General features: G+C 48.2%; 1 protein-coding gene across 1 annotated transcript; it reads right to left on the bottom strand.

Annotated features, from left to right (window-relative positions):
* Positions 1-2,922: 2,922 nt before the first annotated feature.
* Positions 2,923-11,988, bottom strand: Adgrg5 (adhesion G protein-coupled receptor G5). Its single transcript, XM_051168711.1, has 11 exons — positions 11,817-11,988; positions 11,670-11,745; positions 11,222-11,378; positions 10,622-10,741; positions 10,038-10,154; positions 8,488-8,640; positions 7,446-7,567; positions 6,946-7,214; positions 6,129-6,246; positions 3,357-3,634; positions 2,923-3,108 (listed from the first exon to the last, which is right to left on the bottom strand). Exons 1-11 carry the CDS (start codon positions 11,878-11,880, stop codon positions 3,008-3,010), a joined length of 1,575 nt encoding a protein of 524 aa, XP_051024668.1. The 5' UTR covers positions 11,881-11,988; the 3' UTR covers positions 2,923-3,007.
* Positions 11,989-20,185: the final 8,197 nt, after the last annotated feature.

Genomic DNA, 20,185 nt, shown 5'->3' with positions numbered 1-20,185 from the left:
TATGGGGGGAAGGGAGTGGAAAGAAAACTCCATCCAGACTGGGAGATCAGGGGCAGAGGGAGTTGGGGATGGACCAAGCTGAGATGCTAAGGATGCGTAGCCATCATTTCACAAATAAAAGGCATCGGATGAGGGGGGTGGGGGATGGGGTGGGGGGGGGGGATGTTCCAAAAAAAGACCAGCCCAAACATGAGAAGGACGCTCTCTGGGGGAAATGAAAGCTGTTTGGTGTGGCGAGACTGAGGAAGGGGAACTGGGCTGGAGAGAAAGAGAGGTCACAGGTCAGGGCCCCCTATGCTCCCAAGATCCACAGGTAGTTTGGCAGTGAGGAGGAAGATGTGGGATGGTTTCAGCTGTGGAGAGAACATGCTGGGGCTGCAGAGAAGGGGGTTCCCTCAGCTCCTAAGGAGGCAAAGAGGCTGGTCCTGAGCCAGGGCATTGGGGTCTGGTACAGTGGGGCCCCTTGGGATTTCTGTTGGTGGCTACTGCTGGCAATAGGAAGGACACACCAGGTCGGTTGAGTGTGTGGGTGCATTTGACAGATAGAGGGGGTGTTCAGTTGGTATTGGATGGGGTGACTTGAAAGACGAAGAGCCCATGCCCAGACTCCTGAGCCAATACTTGTTAATTAAGGTTGGATTTAGCAAGAATAAAGATAGCAGCTATATGGGCCATGAGGCTGAATTTGAATTTCAGATAAAAGAGTAACTTTTTAGTGTCAGCATGCCTTCAAAAGTACAATTCCTTTGCATTGCCTAGAGTTCTCTTTTCAACAGGCCCCACGGCCTTCCTGACCCCACAAACACTGTCAGCCCTTCACCAAGGGCATCCTCAGAGCCCTTCTCTGAGCAGCATGCCCAAATCCCAGACTCTCGTGTCTTCCTGGAAGCTCAGGAGCTTCTACCACCTCAGCCGAGTCTGTTGGGAAGACCGAAGTACAGCTAAAGCCAACCCAGCAGCCTATACCTCCCTTGGCTGCCCTGACTCCCCACCTCCACTGGGGTGTTTTCATGAAGTGCTACCCCAGATCCTGGGCCCCAGTGGGGCTCAGAGCCACAGACTTAGGGCTGTCAGTGTGGCCACATCCTCCTTTGGGTGGCTGTGGGCTTACTTCTTCTGAGAGGCCAGGCCCTGCTTTCATCTGGGCCACCCCCGCCCCCACCAATCTGGTCATCCAGATTCCCATGATCCCTCAGCACCCTCTGCCTGGAACTAGAGTGGGAAAGAGGCCTTCCGTGTGGTGCAAACATGGAGGTTTCGAGAAAGATGTCATACATGGACCAATGGAACTTGGGGTGGAGACATGGGTCATCCTGCAGTTACGCTGTGCATGGAGCATCGCTGGCATAGGGCTCATCCAGAAGGGCTGAGCAAGGCCCTCCTCCATGAAAGGTGGGGGAGAGGCCCTAAAACAGGAATGGAAAGACAAACCTCAGGAGGAGCGGTGGGGGGTCAAACAGCCCCAGCCTTGGGACCTCACTAGCTTGCCTTAGCTGACGCTGTTAACAGTAACAGGGGCTGAAGAGGTGGTTTAGTACATAAGGCCTTGTGTGCACATGTGGAAGGACCTGAGTTCAGATCCTAGTACCTATGTAAAAAAATCTAAGTACAGTCATATGAACCTGTAACCCCAGCACTGGCTGTCAGCCTGGCTCTACGTTTAGTGAAACCCCTCAGCTCAGGGGGATAAGGTGAAGGACACCCAAACTCCTCTGGTTTCAGTACACATGTGCAAGAGTGCTGCACCTGCACACACACACACACACACACACACACACACACACACACACAAAGAATAAATATAATACAAATCTAATGACAGCAATGACCTTCTACTGAGGCTTCACTAGGTAAGACTTAAGTGGATTCTTTCTTTCACTGAATCTTCCAAAGCGTTGTTACTGTTGTCCCTGCTGTAGATGGGGAGACTGAGACACAGAGAGACTGAAGAACTTGTCCACAGCCACAGAGGTAGCATCTGAACCCAGGCAGTCTGGCCCAGAGCCTGTACCACTCACTGGCTACTGAGGAGCTAAGAACATGATCCAGAAAGGCACAGGACCCCCTGGGAGGATGAGGGTCCAGCTCTGATTACCTTATTGCAATGATGTGTCTGATGGCGGGCATGACTGACTACCCCAACCAGCTGCTCTGGTGCCATGAATGCCTGGGGACAAAGCCCCAAAAGCGACCTGAGTCAGCTGCACAGGGAAAGAGACAATAGATGTGTGACAAAGGCGTTGGAGGTCCTAGACTCTCCTACCGTCCTCAGACAGGTTAACAGCTGCATTTCCAGGGGCGGTTTTGGCACCAATGCCTTGGCGCACAAGCCAACAGCGCCCCCTGCTGTCCATCATGGGAAAAGCACTGACTTAAGGGGCACTGCCTCCCACAGGTAGGTCTAAGGCAGTGCAGATGGTCTCCCATTGTGGGGAGAGAGTTTGTAAATGCTGAACACACATCCTCATGTCCACCAGGAAAACCAAGTCCTATACAATGGTCTAACATCTGTATCCCTCAAGCCCAGTTGGCTCAGCTTCAGGAAAAGAGACAGAAGCCTGGCCTTGGCTGCTGGTCTGCACCACCTGTCGGGGTTAGAAGGAGGAGAAAGGGCTGGGTTTCCTAACTATTGGAAAGATGGAAGATTGGAGTCTTCATCACTTGAGACGGGTAAAAGAAAAGTGGCCCCAAGCATAAGCCACAACACTGTAAGCATCTATAAACGCTGAGCAGCATGCAAGGTGTGGTCCAGTCTAGTGTAGCCTCCTGACTCCCAGGCCAGTTCTCTGTCCACACAGCCTGGCCAATGGAGTTGCTCCCAGACACGAAGGACCAGGACGAAGAGCCATACGTTGCTTTCTGCCCTAGGTAATTCTAGGAGGCGGGAAGGATCCCCACAGGGTTCTGTGGCCTCATCCCGCCACGAGCCTACCACCTTCCATGGATGTGCCAAGGCCGTGGGCTGTGGGAAGCAGGAAAGGCTGAGGCCGCAGGAACCGGAGCTGGGTTAGTGCATCACCTGGGAGGAGCTGACTGCTTCTACCTCTGCTTTGGCTTCGTTGTCTGAGTAACGCCTTTGTGAGCAAAACCACAGGAAGAGGAAGAAACCTGCAAGACAGGCTGGTCGGTGAGATGCCACTAGACCCAATGGCCTCCTATTCTTGGGGGACAGAGGGACAGACCCAGAGAGAACCTCCATGAAGTTTAGAGGCAAGCCTCTCGCCTGGGTAGATGTGCCCCTAGACCAGCTTGAGTGGAGCTGTGTGCTCAGTCGTTATCCACCCTTTGACCCAGAAGCCCTCAGTGACTAGACCCCCTCCCAGCACTCGCCATCCCCTGAACTCCTGCAGCCTTACCATAGAGCGAGTTGAAGATGGTGAAGAGGAAGAGCTGAGGCAGCAGAAACACACTGAAGGAGAAGAAGGCCAGGGCCCAGGTGGTACCCAGTAGTACAGTGAGGCCTAGCACCATGATCGTGTCTCGGTAGGCCCAAGGACTCAGTGCCTTCTCCCGTGCCCGTAGCCTGCACAAGATCCACAGCGCCCAGGCCAGCACCACCAGGTTGAACAGAGATGTAAGCCCACTGTAGCCCATGACTAGGACACGGTGTATAATGGGACTACGTACCCAGCACCTGCAGGACAGGGAAGAATACCAGGATTAGCATGGGGCCCCCAGACCTGCAGGAGGCCAAGTGCAGCTGAGCATTGGGACCAGCTCTTGTCCCTGCCTGGTCGTGCTGTGCCAGTGGTTGTAACTTGGCCGATAGTTCATATGGCAAACCAGCTGCCCATCCGCCACCACAGGAAAATCACCTGGCACCTCCACCCATTACAGAAGTACCTCCTTACAGCCATGGTTCCTCAAGTCTCACATCTGACCCAACTGAACCTGCTCCCCTCCACCTGCTGCCTCACCTCCTCCATGCCAGCCTGAGCAATGCCCAGGCACTAGAGTTCTCACTCTGGAAGCTTCCTCTTCCACCTTACCCCGCCATTGTCATCTGTGCCATGGGACACAGCTCCCTAGACCTTTCCTTAACCTAGACTTCAGCAGTACGTGAAGTGCCACCCATGGTTTGGCGGGTAGATACTCTAGCATGCAAGAGATTGGGAGCAGATACTCAGTAGGGAAATCCCACTGAGGGCACCTGGGTTGCCTGTCAGGCCCTGACTCTCAAGGATATCTCCAAGTCAGGGGTGTTCTTTGCTCAGATCAGATAGATACCTTGCCCCATGGCTAACATAGGTTATCCCAGCCAATGCTCATGGCAGACCAGGGGTAGGCATCTAACCATCTCTGAGGTCTCTGCTCAGGAACACACACTGGTTAGGGGCAAGGGTGAGACTTGAAGCCCCTTGGTCTGGGCCCTGAGTCTGGCTTCCTGTCACAATCATGTATCTAGAGTCCACCATCACCGCCCCCACCACCCCCCCCAATCCTGGGGCTCTGACACTGGAGTCACAGTGTCCTTGGACATCATTTGCAAGAGGCATGCACATTGGCACACTGATCAGCCTTTGCTTTTGCTGCTACAGAATATTCTAGCATGAGGACCCTACCCCTGCTCGCTACTCCAGCCTCCCTGCTGCATGGCTGAACTGTGTTTGAGGGGTACAGCCTTTCCAAACATCCTTTCAGTTTCTGGATGCAGATAGGTGAAAGATGGGGAGATAGGTCAGTAGACGATTGGTTGATTGATTGATTGATTGATAGATAGTAGATAGTTAGATGATAGATAGAATAGATAAACAAATAGATGATAGACAGATAGATGGCATATAGATGAGTAGATAGATAGGTAGATAATAGACAGATAATACATAAATAGATGATTGCTAAGCAGATAGGTAAGAAGATGATTGACAGATAGGTAGATAAATGATACATAGGTAAGTAGGCAGATAAATAATAGACAGATGATAGATAGATGATAGACAGATGATAGATATAAATAGATGATAGATAGATACATAGATAGATACATAGATAGATTATAGAGTTCTTGGGCTTTTAATGGGAGATAAAGAGATAAAGGTCATCAAAGCAGGACAATAATCTCCTGAAGGACAGAAAAGGGTGAGAGAAATGCAGGGAAGATGCTTGCAGTTTGGAGGTTCCCATTTGTACACTGCTGTGTTACTATCTTGGGGACCTGTCAACTAAGCTCTTTTGTCCACACTGCATGTGATATAATGAAATATATCTCTAAAGGGGCTCACCCTCAACAATATCCATGTCACTCTCCACTCTTCCCCAAACTCCTGGTGGCAGCCAGGAGCTGTAGATGGGCAGTGTCTGCGGGACCACTCCGGGCTGTTGGTGGTCTGGGTCCCAACTCTTAGTTGACAGCCTAGGACCTCTTGGATGAGTTCTTGAGCTCTCTGTGCCTCAGTGGCCCTATTGTGACATGGGGCTGAGCCCTCACTGTGAGCATTGAACATAAATTCATTTACCAAGCCTACTCCACGAGCCCTCAGCCATCCTGTGCTGCCAGGGAAAGGCATGGAGGCTGAACTGCCAACTCTCCAGATGGTTTCATGAGGGTCTTATCATTGTATTTATTGTTATATGTGTATAGTGTGTGCAGGCATGCATGCCATGGCATGCACAGATGTGATGGTCAGAGGACAGCTTTGGGGAGTTGGCTCTCCCCTTCCATCACAGGTTCCAGGGGGAAAACCTGGATTGTAAGCTTTGTACCTTTACCCATGAGCCATCTCACTCATCCTCCGTTGCTGGAAGTGTTTTGTAATGATAAACTTGCTGTCCTTTCATGTAGAGTGCCACAGCAGAGTTTGTCTCCACTTCTGATGCCTCCCCCCAGGTCCTGCAGAGTCTCTCTCTCTCTCTCTCTCTCTCTCTCTCTCTCTCTCTCTCTCTCTCTCTCTTCTCTCTCTCTCTCTCTCACACACACACACACACACACACACATACACACACAGAGCATTCCCCTCCCACACCAACAGCATGGGAGCTGGGGGTGCTGGCAATGTCCTGCACTCTGTGCAGGAAAGAAAGAGTTAAGTTTAATCCCTCCACCTAAGGCTCCCTCTTTGCCCCCCAGCGATCACTTCACCAAAGAGAGCCCAGGCCTGCATGACCCTTCTATCTCACCAGGCACTCACATGGACACATTCTGGAAGCCTGTACCATTTTCCTGGCTTTTGGAGAAAGAGATCACATAAGGTCCATACACTGAGCTCTTGACCACCAGAAGCAGCAGCACCAGGAGGGCTGGAAACCCTGAGGGGTGAGACAAAGACTCAGGAAGCCCCAAGATGAGCCAGCTCCGGTCCTTGGGCCTGCTGACAGAGGAGGGGTGTACAGTGTGCTAAGCTGCAACCCCACACAAGTTCCAGCTTCAGAATCTGGTCTTGGAAGAGGCTCATCTCCAAGATGTTATTAGTGAGATTCCAAAGGCTGAGTGGCCCCAGTGGTGGTGGTCACCTGGGAGGTGGCAGGGAGCTAACGGGAGGTGGTGTTGGTTGGGGAGCTTGAGAGGCAACAGAGACAATAGAAAGGTGGACTTAAGTGGTGATGGAAGCATCCATGATGGTGCTGATGAGGTAAAGATGAGTACAGGGATGGCGGTGGGGATACAGTGAAGGTGAGGAAGGTGATGAGGATGATAGAGATGGGGTGGTAGGAGTGGGAGTAAAGGCAGGCATTGGTGGCAGAGGCAGGGACGCGATGGTGGTGATGGTGGGAACAGCAAACAGTAGTCATAAATGATAGTGTTGAAAGCGGAAGTAGATGTGGAGCTGATGGCAGGAGCAATGGTGGAACTGATGTCACTGATGAAGGTGGAGTTAGAGGTGGTAGAGAATAGGTTGGTGGATGTTGACAGGAATGGTGGCTCGTGGTCATGAGAGACAGAAGGACTTGGGCTCAGCCCCCTTTACACTGGAAATTCCAGAGGCAAATGATCCTGATGCTCCTTACCCCAGCCCAGCGTGCAGAGCTTGAATAAGTATCGACGGATGTAGACATTGTAGACACGCCCCAGGAGAAGGTAGAGATTGAAGCCTTCAATGGCCATCCAGGTAAGGCAGCTGAGCAGTGCATAGTGTAGGGTGGCAGCCAGCACCATGCAGACTGACCTGGGCACTACGGGCAGGGCCATCTGGGAGCTCAGAAGGAAGGTGACATTCAGGAGCAGAACAGAGCCGTGCAGGTTCATGTGGATGCGTGCAATGGAGTCACTTTGCTTCCTGTGGGTATGACATCACCCGGACAGTGTCATGTCCTGGCTCGCAGATGCACAGTGATGGGGGAAATTGAAGCCAATGGGGGAAGGGACCCAATAGCTGGTGTGCTGTTAGGCTGACTTGTACCCTGTGGCCATTCCCTCTGAGTAGCCCCACTCGCACGGGGAAGCTGGGGCAAGAAGGAAGACACAGAGCAGTGGTGGGGCAGGCAGGCTGGATAAGGCAGGGGTTTACCTGGAGTGGGCATAAAGCAGTATGGTGAGCAGCGAGGCCACGATAGAGATGCTGCAACCCACAAAGGAGATATACTCCAGAGGCACCTGCAGCTCTGCGGGCACCGGGTCTCCAGAGAGCTGCTACAGGGCAAAAGGGGTTGAGGGTCTAAAGCATGAAGATGCCCAGCTCTCTCTCTCGCTCTCTCTCTCTGGGCTCCACCAGAGAAGGCTCCCAGACCTCAGCTCCAAGTCCCTTCCCTACATCCCAGCCCAGTCCTACCTTGGATGAAGCCATAGCCTGCACTGTGGCTTCTGTCACCTACAATTCTTTTTTTTTTTTTTTAAGATTTATTTATTTATTATGTATACAGTACTCTGCTTGCATGTATGTCTGCACACCAGAAGAGGGCACCAGATATCATTATAGATGGTTATGAGCCACCATGTGGTTGTTGGGAATTGAACTCAGGACCTTTGGGAGAACAGGCAGTGCTCTTAACCTCTGAGCCATCTCTCCAGCCCCACCCCCACCTCCGTCACCTACAATTCTAATCCCTGTTCCTCCCTGGAAAAAAAATCTCTTACCCCATTCCATGCACACAGGTTGGGGAACCACATCGCCCATTGTACGGGCCAGTACACCAACCCTGATCTGTCTGAGGCCTTCCTCCTGCGGCCCATAGTGATTGATTCAAGAGCCTTTACTAGGACTGAGGCTGGGCAAGAGAAACTCTTGAATTCCATTTGTCAGAAAGCCAGCAAGGCATAAGCCTAAAGATACAGGCAGCTGCACTATTCTCCCATAGGGCACCACAAGCATAGTTGAGGGGTAAAGATGGAATCCTGTCTTAGTGTGATTCAGGCCCTGGGTCAAGCCATGCCTGATGCCTACAGAGACTTAGGAAGGAACACAAGTTCCTAAGTTGACTTGTGTGACTTGAGTCTGAAAGGTTGGGCTTCCTGTCCCTTGGGCTGTCCTCAGCTTTGCTCCAGCACCACATGTCAGGGGCTCCTGCAGCTCTCATTCCCCGCCCCCCACCCCAAGGTGAATGCCCACATACCATGAGCACAGCGAAGTAGGTGAGGTGGTCGCAGTGGCAGAGAACCTGAGAGGGTGAGGGCTGCTCTGTGTAACAGCCCTCAGGGCTCCAGGCTCCCCAGCTGCGCTTGCCGGCTCCCTTCTTCCAGAAGACACAAGTGACTGTATACCCTTCCTGAAACGAGATGTGACAGGGTCAATCCAGGGGTGCAGGACAAGATCCCATGTTAGGGGCTGAGGGCCTGGGACTCACAAGAGAGATTCAACTATACCACTGTCAACATTTTGTGGGAGCTGGCTGGGCTTTGACAATCCCAGACACCAGCCCCACCTTCACCACAAGTTCTCAGTGTCCTGGACAAGAGGGCAATCTGCTCTGAGCCTCGGTTTATTCATCTGTAAAATGGACTGCGCATATTCAAGTCACAAAGTTGGCAGAAGCACAAAAGGACATTCAGTATTCTAGGCGGGGACGGTGCTGGCCCCTCATGCCACAGGCCTTTTATAATCCACTGTCTGCTGCCTCCTCCAAGGCTCCCATCCTGAGAGACCAAAGCCCAGTGGTGGAGGTAAGGGGTGTGACACAGGCATGCCATGGAAAGCAGCAGAGGGGGGACAGAGGTACATGGATGAAGGGAACGTGGATTGAAGGGAAGTGAAACAGGACATTCGTTGCAAAGGGAAGGGTGGTGGCAAAACGAAGGAGGTGGAAAGAAAAGACTGTGAAGTTGAGAAAGCAAGCCTTCCTGCCCAGGCTGCAAACATAAAAGGAGCCAGAAAATAGCAGTCTGGGCTCCTTCTCAGGGACATAGACAGGCCTCTCGGGACTTGTGTATCACATGTGCCCTTCTGTGTTCTGGCATCAGCACCAAGCCTAGCCGCACCCCATGTGACCCAGCCTGGCAAATCTACACATGACATTGGAGGTTCAGCCATAGACACGAATCAGGCTCTGGTTTGCACTGGTGGGGAAGAGCCTTCTGAGAACAGAAGGAGGCCCAGTGTCTTCAGCATCCATCTTACCATAGAAATGAAAGTCAAGGGGGCTGGAGAGATGGCTCAGAGGTTAAGAGCACTACCTGTTCTTCCAGAAGTCGTGAGTTCAATTCCCAGCAACCATGTGGTGGCTCACACCATCTATAATGAGATCTAGTGCCCTCTTCTGGTCTGCTGGCTCACATGTGGGCAAAGTACCGTATTAATAAATAAATCAATCTTTTTTTAAAGAAAGAAAGAAAGAAAGCCAAGGCAGGAAAACATTGCTGAAACTAGAGAAGACTGAGCTCTTGTATTCATGCCTGGATCCAGCCATACCTGAAGGTGTAGCTCCCCTGAACACCCACTGAGAGGAACACATACATTCCTGTTAGCGCTTAAGCAAGTGCTTAAGCTGGCTCTCTAGCCCTAGCAACTAAAAAGAAAATTATGAAAAAACGTCTTTCTCATTTCTTCACAGGAATATTTCAAAGAACAGATTTAAAGTTGTTTCCCAGATGGCTTTCGGCTTGGCCAAAACCAGGGCTGAATGGGAAAGCATCACAGGTCCGGGGTGGAGGGAGGCCCTGACAGTACCAGACTTTGGTTGTGCCAGAAGCTGATGTTGACTGGCTTCAGAAGGTTGTTCACGGGCCTGTGATCCAGCTGGGCCCCCACGACGTAGTTATTGAGCAGGGTTGAGTTCCGGTCATCCTGGAAAGGGCATTAGGAAAGGGGCTAAGTACAAGGCAGCCTGGGTGAAATGGGAATTCTCATCCCAGCCCCTCGTCCATCCGCAGTGCCTTCGGTCTGTCTCCCATCTCAGCGCAGACACTGACGCCGTAAGGTCTTGGGTCTCATTTGCAGATTGCAACCTCCCTGTGATGGCTGATATAAGATATCGCCAGTTTGACAAGATCTCAAATGGCCTAGAGTCAATCCCTGTAAGGGGTTATCTACATTAGTTTAGGCTCTAGATAGGCCTTGCACACTCCTGCATGACTTCCACCCCGGAAAGAACAAACCCTTCCTTCCTTAGGTTACTTTTGTCTCCCTGTAGAGCAGGTAGGGAGAACGGGGCCCACAGAGGCAGTGAGCAGCTACAGTTGAACAGCGAGCTGGTCCCCACCTCCAGGCCAACCCGTGATACAGAAACCTCCTTGGCTCCACCCTCTGCTGACCTGGAAGAGGTGTGTGGTGAAGAAGTAGATGCAGATGAGACGAAGCTCGGCAGGCCGGGAGGTCGCACAAGCACCCTTGGTCAGCTCAGCAGGGAACTGCATGGCATGCGGGGCCCAGGCCTGTGGATGGCAGCAGATGGGCTGAGACCACAGATAGGGTCCTAATGCCTTTGGGCTCCCTCCCCATGAAACCTTCTCAGGCCTCACCTGAGCCTCCACCTCTGACTACACCTCCCCTGAGGCCTCCTCACCCATCTTCATCCCCTGAGAACAGAACCACCCTGGAGCACACCCCAACACTGGTCAAGCATCCCATCTGGTTCCCACCAGAGTCCTATAAGGACACAGGTGGCCCTGTGGACCTGGGACCTGACCTCTACCCTCCAGGCAGAATCAGGATGAAGACCCTGACCATAAGGGGTCATAGACCACCTCCACCATATCCCCACCACCCCACCACCCCACCACCCCACCACCCCACCACCCCACCACCCCTCCCCTGCTTTCTGATCTTCCCGCAGTAAAGCAGAGGAGGCCACTCCCAGCTGCTGGGGTAGAGTATGGACAGGGGACTGCAGGATTTCCCTGCCTGCCTCTGACCTGGGAGGCATTCATCTGGGTGGCACTGGACAGGGAGAGACCAGGAAAGTCACAGCTCAGCTTGAAGACCAGAGACTGGATGGAGTTTGTCTGCAAGGTCAAGTTGTGCCCACAGAAGCTGGCGTTGAGCAGCATCTGCTCCAGGTCATGGATGTACCTGAGAACACGCAGCAGTGGGGAGGGAGGAGCTAGAGATAACCTAAGGGTTCCCCCCACCACCACCAGGGCTGCCGCCCCCCCCACCCCCACTCCGTGTAACCCCGTGTAAGCCGTGTCCTCCACCCAAGTTTTAGAGCCCTTGCTTCATCAAGGGTCCTCAATAGACAGTAAACTATAGGAAGGCTGTGTCAAGGTTCTCCTTACAACTCCATATCCTGGTAGCAGGCAGGCAGTGGGTACTCAGTCACTGCCTGCTAAAAATGGCAGAAGGAAAAGCTAGCTGACTCACCTCACTCGAGGAGACAAGGCCCGGCCTACTGGTCGCTCCAGACGCCTCATCATATTCAGTAGCTGCCCCCGTGTTTCTGTGGACAGTGGGACTCAGACCTTGACCCAGCTTCTCAGCCCTCCTCCCCGCCAGGGAGCCATCACCTACCTTCTAGGGCCCCTTGAACAGCCAGAAAGCACAGGCAGAAGAAAAGGGACCTGTGTACATCCATGTCCTCAGCTGGTATTCTGCTGGCCTTGGAGAGGGGATAGCATGGTCACTGCAGTGAGGATGCTGCCACTGCCTTCTAGACAGTGTGTATCCATCCCCATGCCCTACCCAACTGCCCCGGTTCTTCTTCTTCTTCTTCTTCTTCTTCTTCTTCTTCTTCTTCTTCTTCTTCTTCTTCTTCTTCTTCTTCTTCTTCTTCTCCTCCTCCTCCTCCTCCTCCTCCTCCTCCTCCTCCTCCTTCTTCTTTGTATCATTTGTTGTTTTCATTTTTGTTGTTGTTGAGATAGGGTCTTCTGTAGCTCAGACTGGCCTCAAACTTGCTATGTAGCTGAGAGAGCCCTTGAACTTCTGATCCTCTTGCATCCTCCCAGCGAAGTGCTGAGACGGCAGTAGTTCATCACAATACCCAACTATCCAGGGCCTCGTGCACACTAGGTAAACACACTGGACTGCATCCCTGACCAAGGATTGACAGCGGCTTTGTGCCATCCACACCTCCTGTGTTTCACAGATAAGGGAACTCAGGCTCAGAAGCCAAGGAGTCTGTCTTTGCTTGAAGGTGGCTGAAGCCAAATGTCCCTGACCCCAGAAAGCTTGGCCACTGAAGTAATAGCTGCCATTAGCCAGTCACCCTGGGGGTTCCCCGGCCTCACTGGGTTGTGGGTGGGGTACTCCTAAAAGCAAACAAAACATACTCTCGACCCATCCTGTCATTAACTTCATGCATAAGGATCTTTGGCTTCCGTTCCTGGGTTTCTCTCAGTGTTGACAGATCTTGCCTAGCATGCTTAAGGCTCTGGTTCAACCCCTAGCGCCTCAAAAAAAAAGAGGGGAATAGATGAATGAATGGACATAGCTCAGTAAGTAAGCCCTTGCCACATAACCGTGAGGGCCAGAGTTTGAATCCCCAGAGCCCATGTAAACGCTGGGTGAGCATAATGAACATCTGTTATTCTAACCTCAGAGTATAGATAGATAGGGGATCTCCCAGAGCAAGCTGGATAGTGAGATCCACCATATCCATGAACTCTGGGTTTGATTGAGAGCCCCTAGCTCATTGAATAAAGACGAGAGAGAAAATAAGTAAGTAGATAGATAGATAGATAGATATATAGATAGACAGATAGACAGACTTGGGGGATTTTTTTTTTTTTTTTTTTTTTTTTGAGACAGGGTCTTACTGTGTAGCTCTAGCTGTCTTGGAACTCACAAATGTAGATTCACAGAGATTGCCCTGCCCCTGCCTCAGGAGTGCTGGAATGAAAGGCATGACTACCATCCTGGCCCTACACCATTGTTTGGTGATATGGCAACACTATTCATTTAGGCAAAGACAGACTAGCCAATCTATTTGATATAAAAAATCTTGGTCAAAGAATAAAATAATATCGACAGAATTATATGTACACTGTCTGAATGGACCTGAAGAATTTTGCTTGGTCCTTTTGTCAAGCAAACAGGAATAAGATATCCATTGTGTTGGCCACATGTGCTTTTGCCTTCTTTTGACACATCGCAGCATCAGACCTAAATGCTTCCCAAATTGTATTTCTGTGTTGTAACTTTATGCATTAAAATGCAACCATGTGCCCCAAAGGATGAAAATTTGGAAAGAAAAGCAGTTTAGCAAAAATAAGCAAAACAATCGTTCACACCTCTGCAGTCAGTGTCCAAAGTCTGTTTATTTAATCATCTGTTCAGAATGTGCCTAACCTGTTCAGTGGGGCTTTCTTTTCATTAAACAACTTTCAGGAATGAATTAAAGCTATTAAGGAAAGAATTTTTAAGAATAGGGCCAGTGAGACGGCTCAGGCAGTAAGAGTGCCTTCTGTACAGTAAACATCATGACCAAAGCATTTGGTGGGGGTCGGGGTTGTATTTCCGCTTACAGTTTACATTCCACCATGAGGAGAAGCCAGAGAAGGAACTACAGCCGCATCCACAAAGGGCTGTGCTTACTGGCTTGCTCCTCATGGTTTTCTCAGCCGACTTCCTTATAGAACCAGGGGACCACTTGTCCAGCGGTGGCACCACTCACAATAGACCGGGCCCCCCCTCATCATTATTAATCAAGACAATATCCAATCAGGTAGTTCCTCAACAACTGCTGCTTCTTCCTAAGAAGACTATAGCTTACGTCAAATTGAGGGGGGGGGGGACAAACGAATTAGCGCTCCTCGCAGGCCAGACTACCTGAGTTCCTTCTTCAGAACTCACAGCGGAAGGAGAGAACGCATTCCCAAAGGCTGACCCTGACCTCCACACACATGCCGTGCAGGAGCATGACCACGCACGAGAATAAATAAATAACACCAAATGCTTCAGTTGCTGGTCCTCATCAGAGCAAGTCAGCTCCCAGGGCACGTTTGAAGAAAGCTTCCAATCTCAATTGGTCCAGCATTTCAGACTGTCCCACACAGGACTCTAATTAAGTCTAGAATTTTTCAACATTTAGAAACTGGACCACAAATGCTATTCCTAGCTTGTTTAGCCATTTCCCCGATTTTATTTGGGGCCCTACAAAGATATTATTCATCTCAAATCAGCAGGAAGAAACCTTAAGAGAACAACACGCCATTTCCTTTAAGAGGGGGTCGAGTAGGTTTTTGGTTGCTTTCTTGGGCTATAGAGGGTTATTTTCAATGGGAGTTGGTTTACAAGTTATTATTGGTCTTATTTAGAAAGAGAACAAGGTTGGACTCAGAGATGTCTCTCTTTTCCTTTATCTTCCATTCTTAGGCTTGGAAATAGGGGTTGAAAAGAAGGGGGAATATAGAAATATATGGGGAAGATAGAACAAAAAGTAGATTAGTGAATCTACTCCTCAACTTAATGCCTTAATTGTGACTCACAAGGTTATTTTTAATTCACTGGTATAGAATTTTGTATATAGATGCAAAATAAGTTTAATTTTAGATACAGTGGCATAGAATTCAAATGTAAGATAATTCTTCACACACATTATATATATATATATATATATATATTTCTACTCTAATATGAGGTATTGTATTCATATAACTCAATTATAATACAAGGTTTACTTCCAATACTTTGAAAGTGCTATTGCAGGTTGTTTAGGGTAAATAAGTTATACAAGTTAATTGATAGCTGATCAAATCATGGTTATATCAATTACTAGTCTTTTGTTTTTCGGGACAGGGTTTCTCTGTGTAACCTATTTTTATCACAAGATTATACAATCTTAGGTGTAACAGATAGATATGATTCTATAGAAAGATAAGACAAAATAGTTCAATAAGGTCTTCAAAAACCTCAGAGACATACAGAATATAACATTTTGAAATGTTTTTTTATTATTTTAAAGATTTACTGACAATGAGACAGGTTAACTCCTGGCAACAGCCTACCTCAAAGAGAATGATGAACATCAAAGAACCTCCTTATGGAGATGGCTTCAAATGTGACAAATAAGTCACTGGGCAAAATGTCCTCATTTCTACCACAGACAGAATTCTACTTAAAAAAGGGCAAGCTCGGATATAAGCAGAGTTGACAGCCAAACTCTGCCAAGACAGGGTAAGCAAGTCCTCAATAGTTCCTGCCTCACAAATATGTCTGTCAGATATATTGGCCCAGAAGGCTGAAGATGATGCTCCAACATTATAGAATTTTAGGTGACTGTTCAGGTAGCAAACTGTGTCTGTCATCTATTAACCTACACTCCTGGTATACTCAGGTAATCAATTTTATTCCTTCTCAAGTCTCTGATGGGGATGAAGACCAGATACTTTAGTTTTACAATTAGGCTTAGTTGTTTAGGGGTTAAGATGTTTTTAGGTCTAGATAGATGTTTTAAGTTGACAGAGGTGAGATATGATAGATATTGATTTACATTCAGAATTTTAGACGCACCAAGATAGGAAAGATGTCTTCTTCAAGGCTGCCAAATACAAATAGCCAAACCACTAAGAATGTAACATTTATATAATTCCTGATTGTGTCATGGTTCTTCTTGCTGTAAGTAGTTTATTATATATGTGTGTGTGTGATAATATAAATGTATATGTAAAAATAAAAAATATTTAATAAAAAAAGAAATAAACAAATAAACCGCACATGTGTCTGCACTCACACAGGTGAATGCACACTTACGCACAACACAATAACCAATTAAGGTGCTGGATAAGTTTTATGTCAGTTTGATACAAGCTAGAGTGATTTGGGAAGAAGGAACCTCAATTGAGAAAACTCACCCTACCAGACTGACCTGTGGGGCATTTTCTTTGATGATTGATGGAAGAGTCTCCAGCTTATTGTAAGAGGTGTCACGCCCAGGTTGGTGGTCCTAGGTGCTTTTAAAAAGCAGGCTGAAGGCTAGAGACATGGCTCAACAGTTAAGAGTACTGAGTGCTCTCCCAGAGGACCTCAGCTGAATTCCCAGCACCCACATGGTGGCTAACAACCACCTGTAATTCCAGTTCTAGGATTTCTAACCCTCTCTTGAGGCCTCCATAGGCATCAGGCACATACATAGTGAGTAGATATACATGCAAGCAAAACATCAATACACATTTTTTTTTTAATTTAAAGTTTAGAAAGAAAGAAAGAAATGAAAGAAGGGAGGGAGGGAGGAAGGAAGGGAGAAGGAAGGAAGGAAGAAGGAAGGAAGGAAGAAGGAAGGAAGGAAGGAAAGAAGGAAGGAAGGAAAGGCAAGTTAGCTTGGAGCTGGAGAGGTAGCTGCACCGTTCAGAATGCTTGCCATGCTGTCATGAGGACTGGAATCCAGATCCCAGCCCCTGTAACAAACCAATGTTCCCTACAAGCACCTGTTGCCCCAGTAAAGTGGGCAGAGTCAGGAGAATTGCTGGGGTCTGGGACCTCCAGCCTAGCCAAACCCCTAGCATAAACCCAGGTTCAAGAGACTCTGCCTAAGAGGAACAGATAAGAGTGATGAAAGATACCCCAATACTCTCTCTTTTGGCCTCTGTGTATATGTATACAGAAACTCACGTGCACAGAGATGAATAAAAATATATTAAAAAAAAGATTATGCCAGAAAGATGGTTCAAGGGGTAAAGGTACTTGTGACCAGGCCTGATAGCCTGAGTTAAATCCTCAGGACCCACATAGGGAGAAGGAAAGAACAGTCTTACACAGGTTGTCCTCTGACTTCCACACAGGTATTGTGAGTGGCACACATGGACACACATGTGTACACACACATATGCAATAAATAAATGTATTTAAAAATGTAAATCCAGCCAGGCAGTAGTAGCTCACATCTTTCATCCCTGCACTTGGGAGGTAGAGGCAGGCAGATCTCAGAGTTTGAGGACAGCTTGGCCTACATAAGGGACAGCCAGGACAGCCAAGGCTATACAGAGAAACTCTATCTCAAAGAACAAACAAACAAACAAACAAACAAGTAAATCCTAGTTCAGCAACAGACACCTTTAATCTCAAAGCAGTACACAAGCAGAGGCAAGCCAATCCCTGTGCCCTGTGAGGTCTAGGATATCCAGGTCTACCTATGGAGTTCCAAGCCATCTAGGGCCACATAGTAGGACCCTGCATTTTTGTTTGTTTGTTTTTAGGACCCTGTATTTTAAAAATTAATTTATAGAAGGAAAGTCGAAGGTCTGGAGAGATGGTATAGCAGTTAAAAGCACTTATTACTTGCAAATAACCAGGGATCAGTTGCCAGCACCTACGTGAGTGCTCACACCCGTCTGTCACTCCAGTTTCAGGGGACTTAATGCCCTCTCTTCTTTTAGCATCTGCAGGCAATGAGCACACATATGGCACACATATATACATGCAGGCAAGACACTCATACACACAAAATTAAAAAATTACAAATAAATAAATGTTTTTTAAAAGGAAAATGCAGAAATGCCTATTAATAGAGGGAAAAGCTGGATAAGATAGAGTTCAGTGAATCCTGGAGAACAGCTTGGCAATTGTGTGTGTGTAGGGGGAGAGAGTGGGGAGAAGAAGAAGAAGAAGAAGAAGAAGAAGAAGAAGAAGAAGAAGAAGAAGGAGACAGACGACTGCGTGGTAAAGTGCTTGCCTCATCTGTCCCATGGCAGCACCACAAACAAACTGAAACTAAAACTAAACATGCATCTAAGTGTCTACCATATGAGCCTGAAATAGCTCTTAATTGTTTATCAAAGTAAAAAAAACCTATGTTCACACACACACACACACACACACACACACACACACACACACAATCTGTATACAAACATTCAGATTAGCTTTATTAATGATGTCCCAAAGTTTGGGGGACTGCAAGATGGATTCAGTGAGTAAGGACACTTGCCACAAAACCCTGGGGACTGAGTTCCATGTCTGCAGCCCATTGTAAAGATTGGAGAGCAGCAAATCCATGAAGTTGTCCTTTGACGTCAGCATTATCTCAATAGCACATGTGCGTCACACTCATATACACATCACACATGTACAAAAGTGCCAACAACAACAACAGTGATGACGATGGCTGAAATTGGGGTCAATCCCAATGTTCTGATTGGTGTGAATGGACTGAAATAAAGCTGTGCTATGAGATGTGACTCAGCGATTTAGAGAAAATATGTTTTTAAGAATCTGTATACTGCCAGGCATGGTGGCGCACGCCTTTAATCCCAGCACTCGGGAGGCAGAGGCAGGGGAATTGCTGTGAGTTTGAGGCCAGCCTGGTCCACAAAGCAAGTCTAGGACCGCCAAGGCTACATAGAGAAATGCTGTCTTGAAAAAAAAAAAAAAAGAATCTATATACTTGCCAGGTATGGTGGCATGTACTATTAATCCCAGCACTTAGGAGGAAGAGGTAGGTGGATCTCTGTGAATTCTGGACCAGCCTGGTCTACCCAAGGGGGTTCCAGGCCAGTCGGGGATACATAGTGATCCCTGTCTCGAAAGAAATAAAGAAAGAAAGAAAGAAAGAAAGAAAGAAAGAAAGAAAGAAAGGAAGGAAGGAAGGAAGAAGGAGGAAAAAAGCAAACAACAAACTATATACTTAGATGGATCTCAAGAGAATTGTGCTGAGTAAACCAAATGAACCAATCTCAAGATGTTAAGACAGTGTGACGTGACTAGATGAACATTCTTGAAATGAAAATTACAGATACAAAGATGAGATCAGCGGTTGCCACAGACAAGGGCGGGCTCCTGTGTGTCTGGGCAGGGGGTGGGGGGAGCACGAGAGCCCATGTGATGCTGGAACAATTTGTATTGTGACTGTGCTAGCTGTTCCAGTTTACGTGTGACAAACTGCATAGCATGCAGTCCTTACTCACACAGTACTGCTGTGTAAATGAGCACGTATTGAGCTGATGATCTCTGGGAATTGCACCAAAGCAAATTTCTTTTTTTTTTTTTTTTTTTTTGAGACAGGGTTTCTCTGTGTAGCCTTGGTTGTCCTAGACTCACTATGTAGACCAGGCTGGCCTCGAACTCACAGCAATCTGCCTGCCTCTGCCTCCCGAGTGCTGGGATTAAAGGCGTGCGCCACCACCACCCAGCCAAAGTAAATTTCTTGAGCTTGAAATTACACTACAAGTGTCTAAAGCACTGCTGCAGGTGTGTAAGGCATCACTATGGGTGGAAACCGGATGAAGAATGCACAGAACTTTTCTGTATGAGTTTCTGTATGCACCTGTGAATTTGAAACATTTTCCAATATTAATTTAAAAAAAAGGAAAACCAAGCCGGCACAGCAGTGCATGCCCATAATCCTAGCACTCAGGGAGGCAGAGGAAGGTGGATCTCTGTGGGTTCGAGGCCAGCCTGGTCTACAGAGTGATTCCAGAACAGCCAAGGGTACACAGAAGAAACCCTGTCTTGAAACCCCCCCCCAAAAAAAGTATATTGAATTATACTTTTTAAAGTTAAAAATGAACACAGCATAGCATTTTGAGTGGAAGAGATTCTGAAAGTCACACACACACAGAAGCTGAGGTGTAGCTTAGTGGCAAAACACTTCTAGTATATGCAAGGCCCTGGGTTTGATCGACAACACTCAAAGAGGAAGAACAAAGTCTTAATGTTGTTAAAAAAAAAAAAAAATCTGTATGCTGGAGAGACAGCTCATGCAGTTAAGAGCACTGGCTATTGTCCCAGAGGACCTGGTTCCATTCCCAACACACACATGGAAGCTCACAACCATCTGTAACTCTGGTTCCCAAGGGATTGAACTCCCTCTTCTAATTTCTCTGGACACCAGGCCCACAAGTGATGCACAGACATAAATGCAAGCCAAACATCCTTACATATCAAATAAAAGAAAATGTAAGGTTGCAAAGCCACCACGTAGTCCTGTCTCTCTTGCACGTGCAAAA

Source organism: Acomys russatus, chromosome 26 (genome assembly GCF_903995435.1).
Source record: "Acomys russatus chromosome 26, mAcoRus1.1, whole genome shotgun sequence".
In the NCBI taxonomy this organism is placed as follows: Eukaryota; Metazoa; Chordata; class Mammalia; order Rodentia; family Muridae; genus Acomys; species Acomys russatus.
Note: the sequence above shows the minus strand (reverse complement) of the source record. Positions and strands in the feature narration are given on the sequence as shown.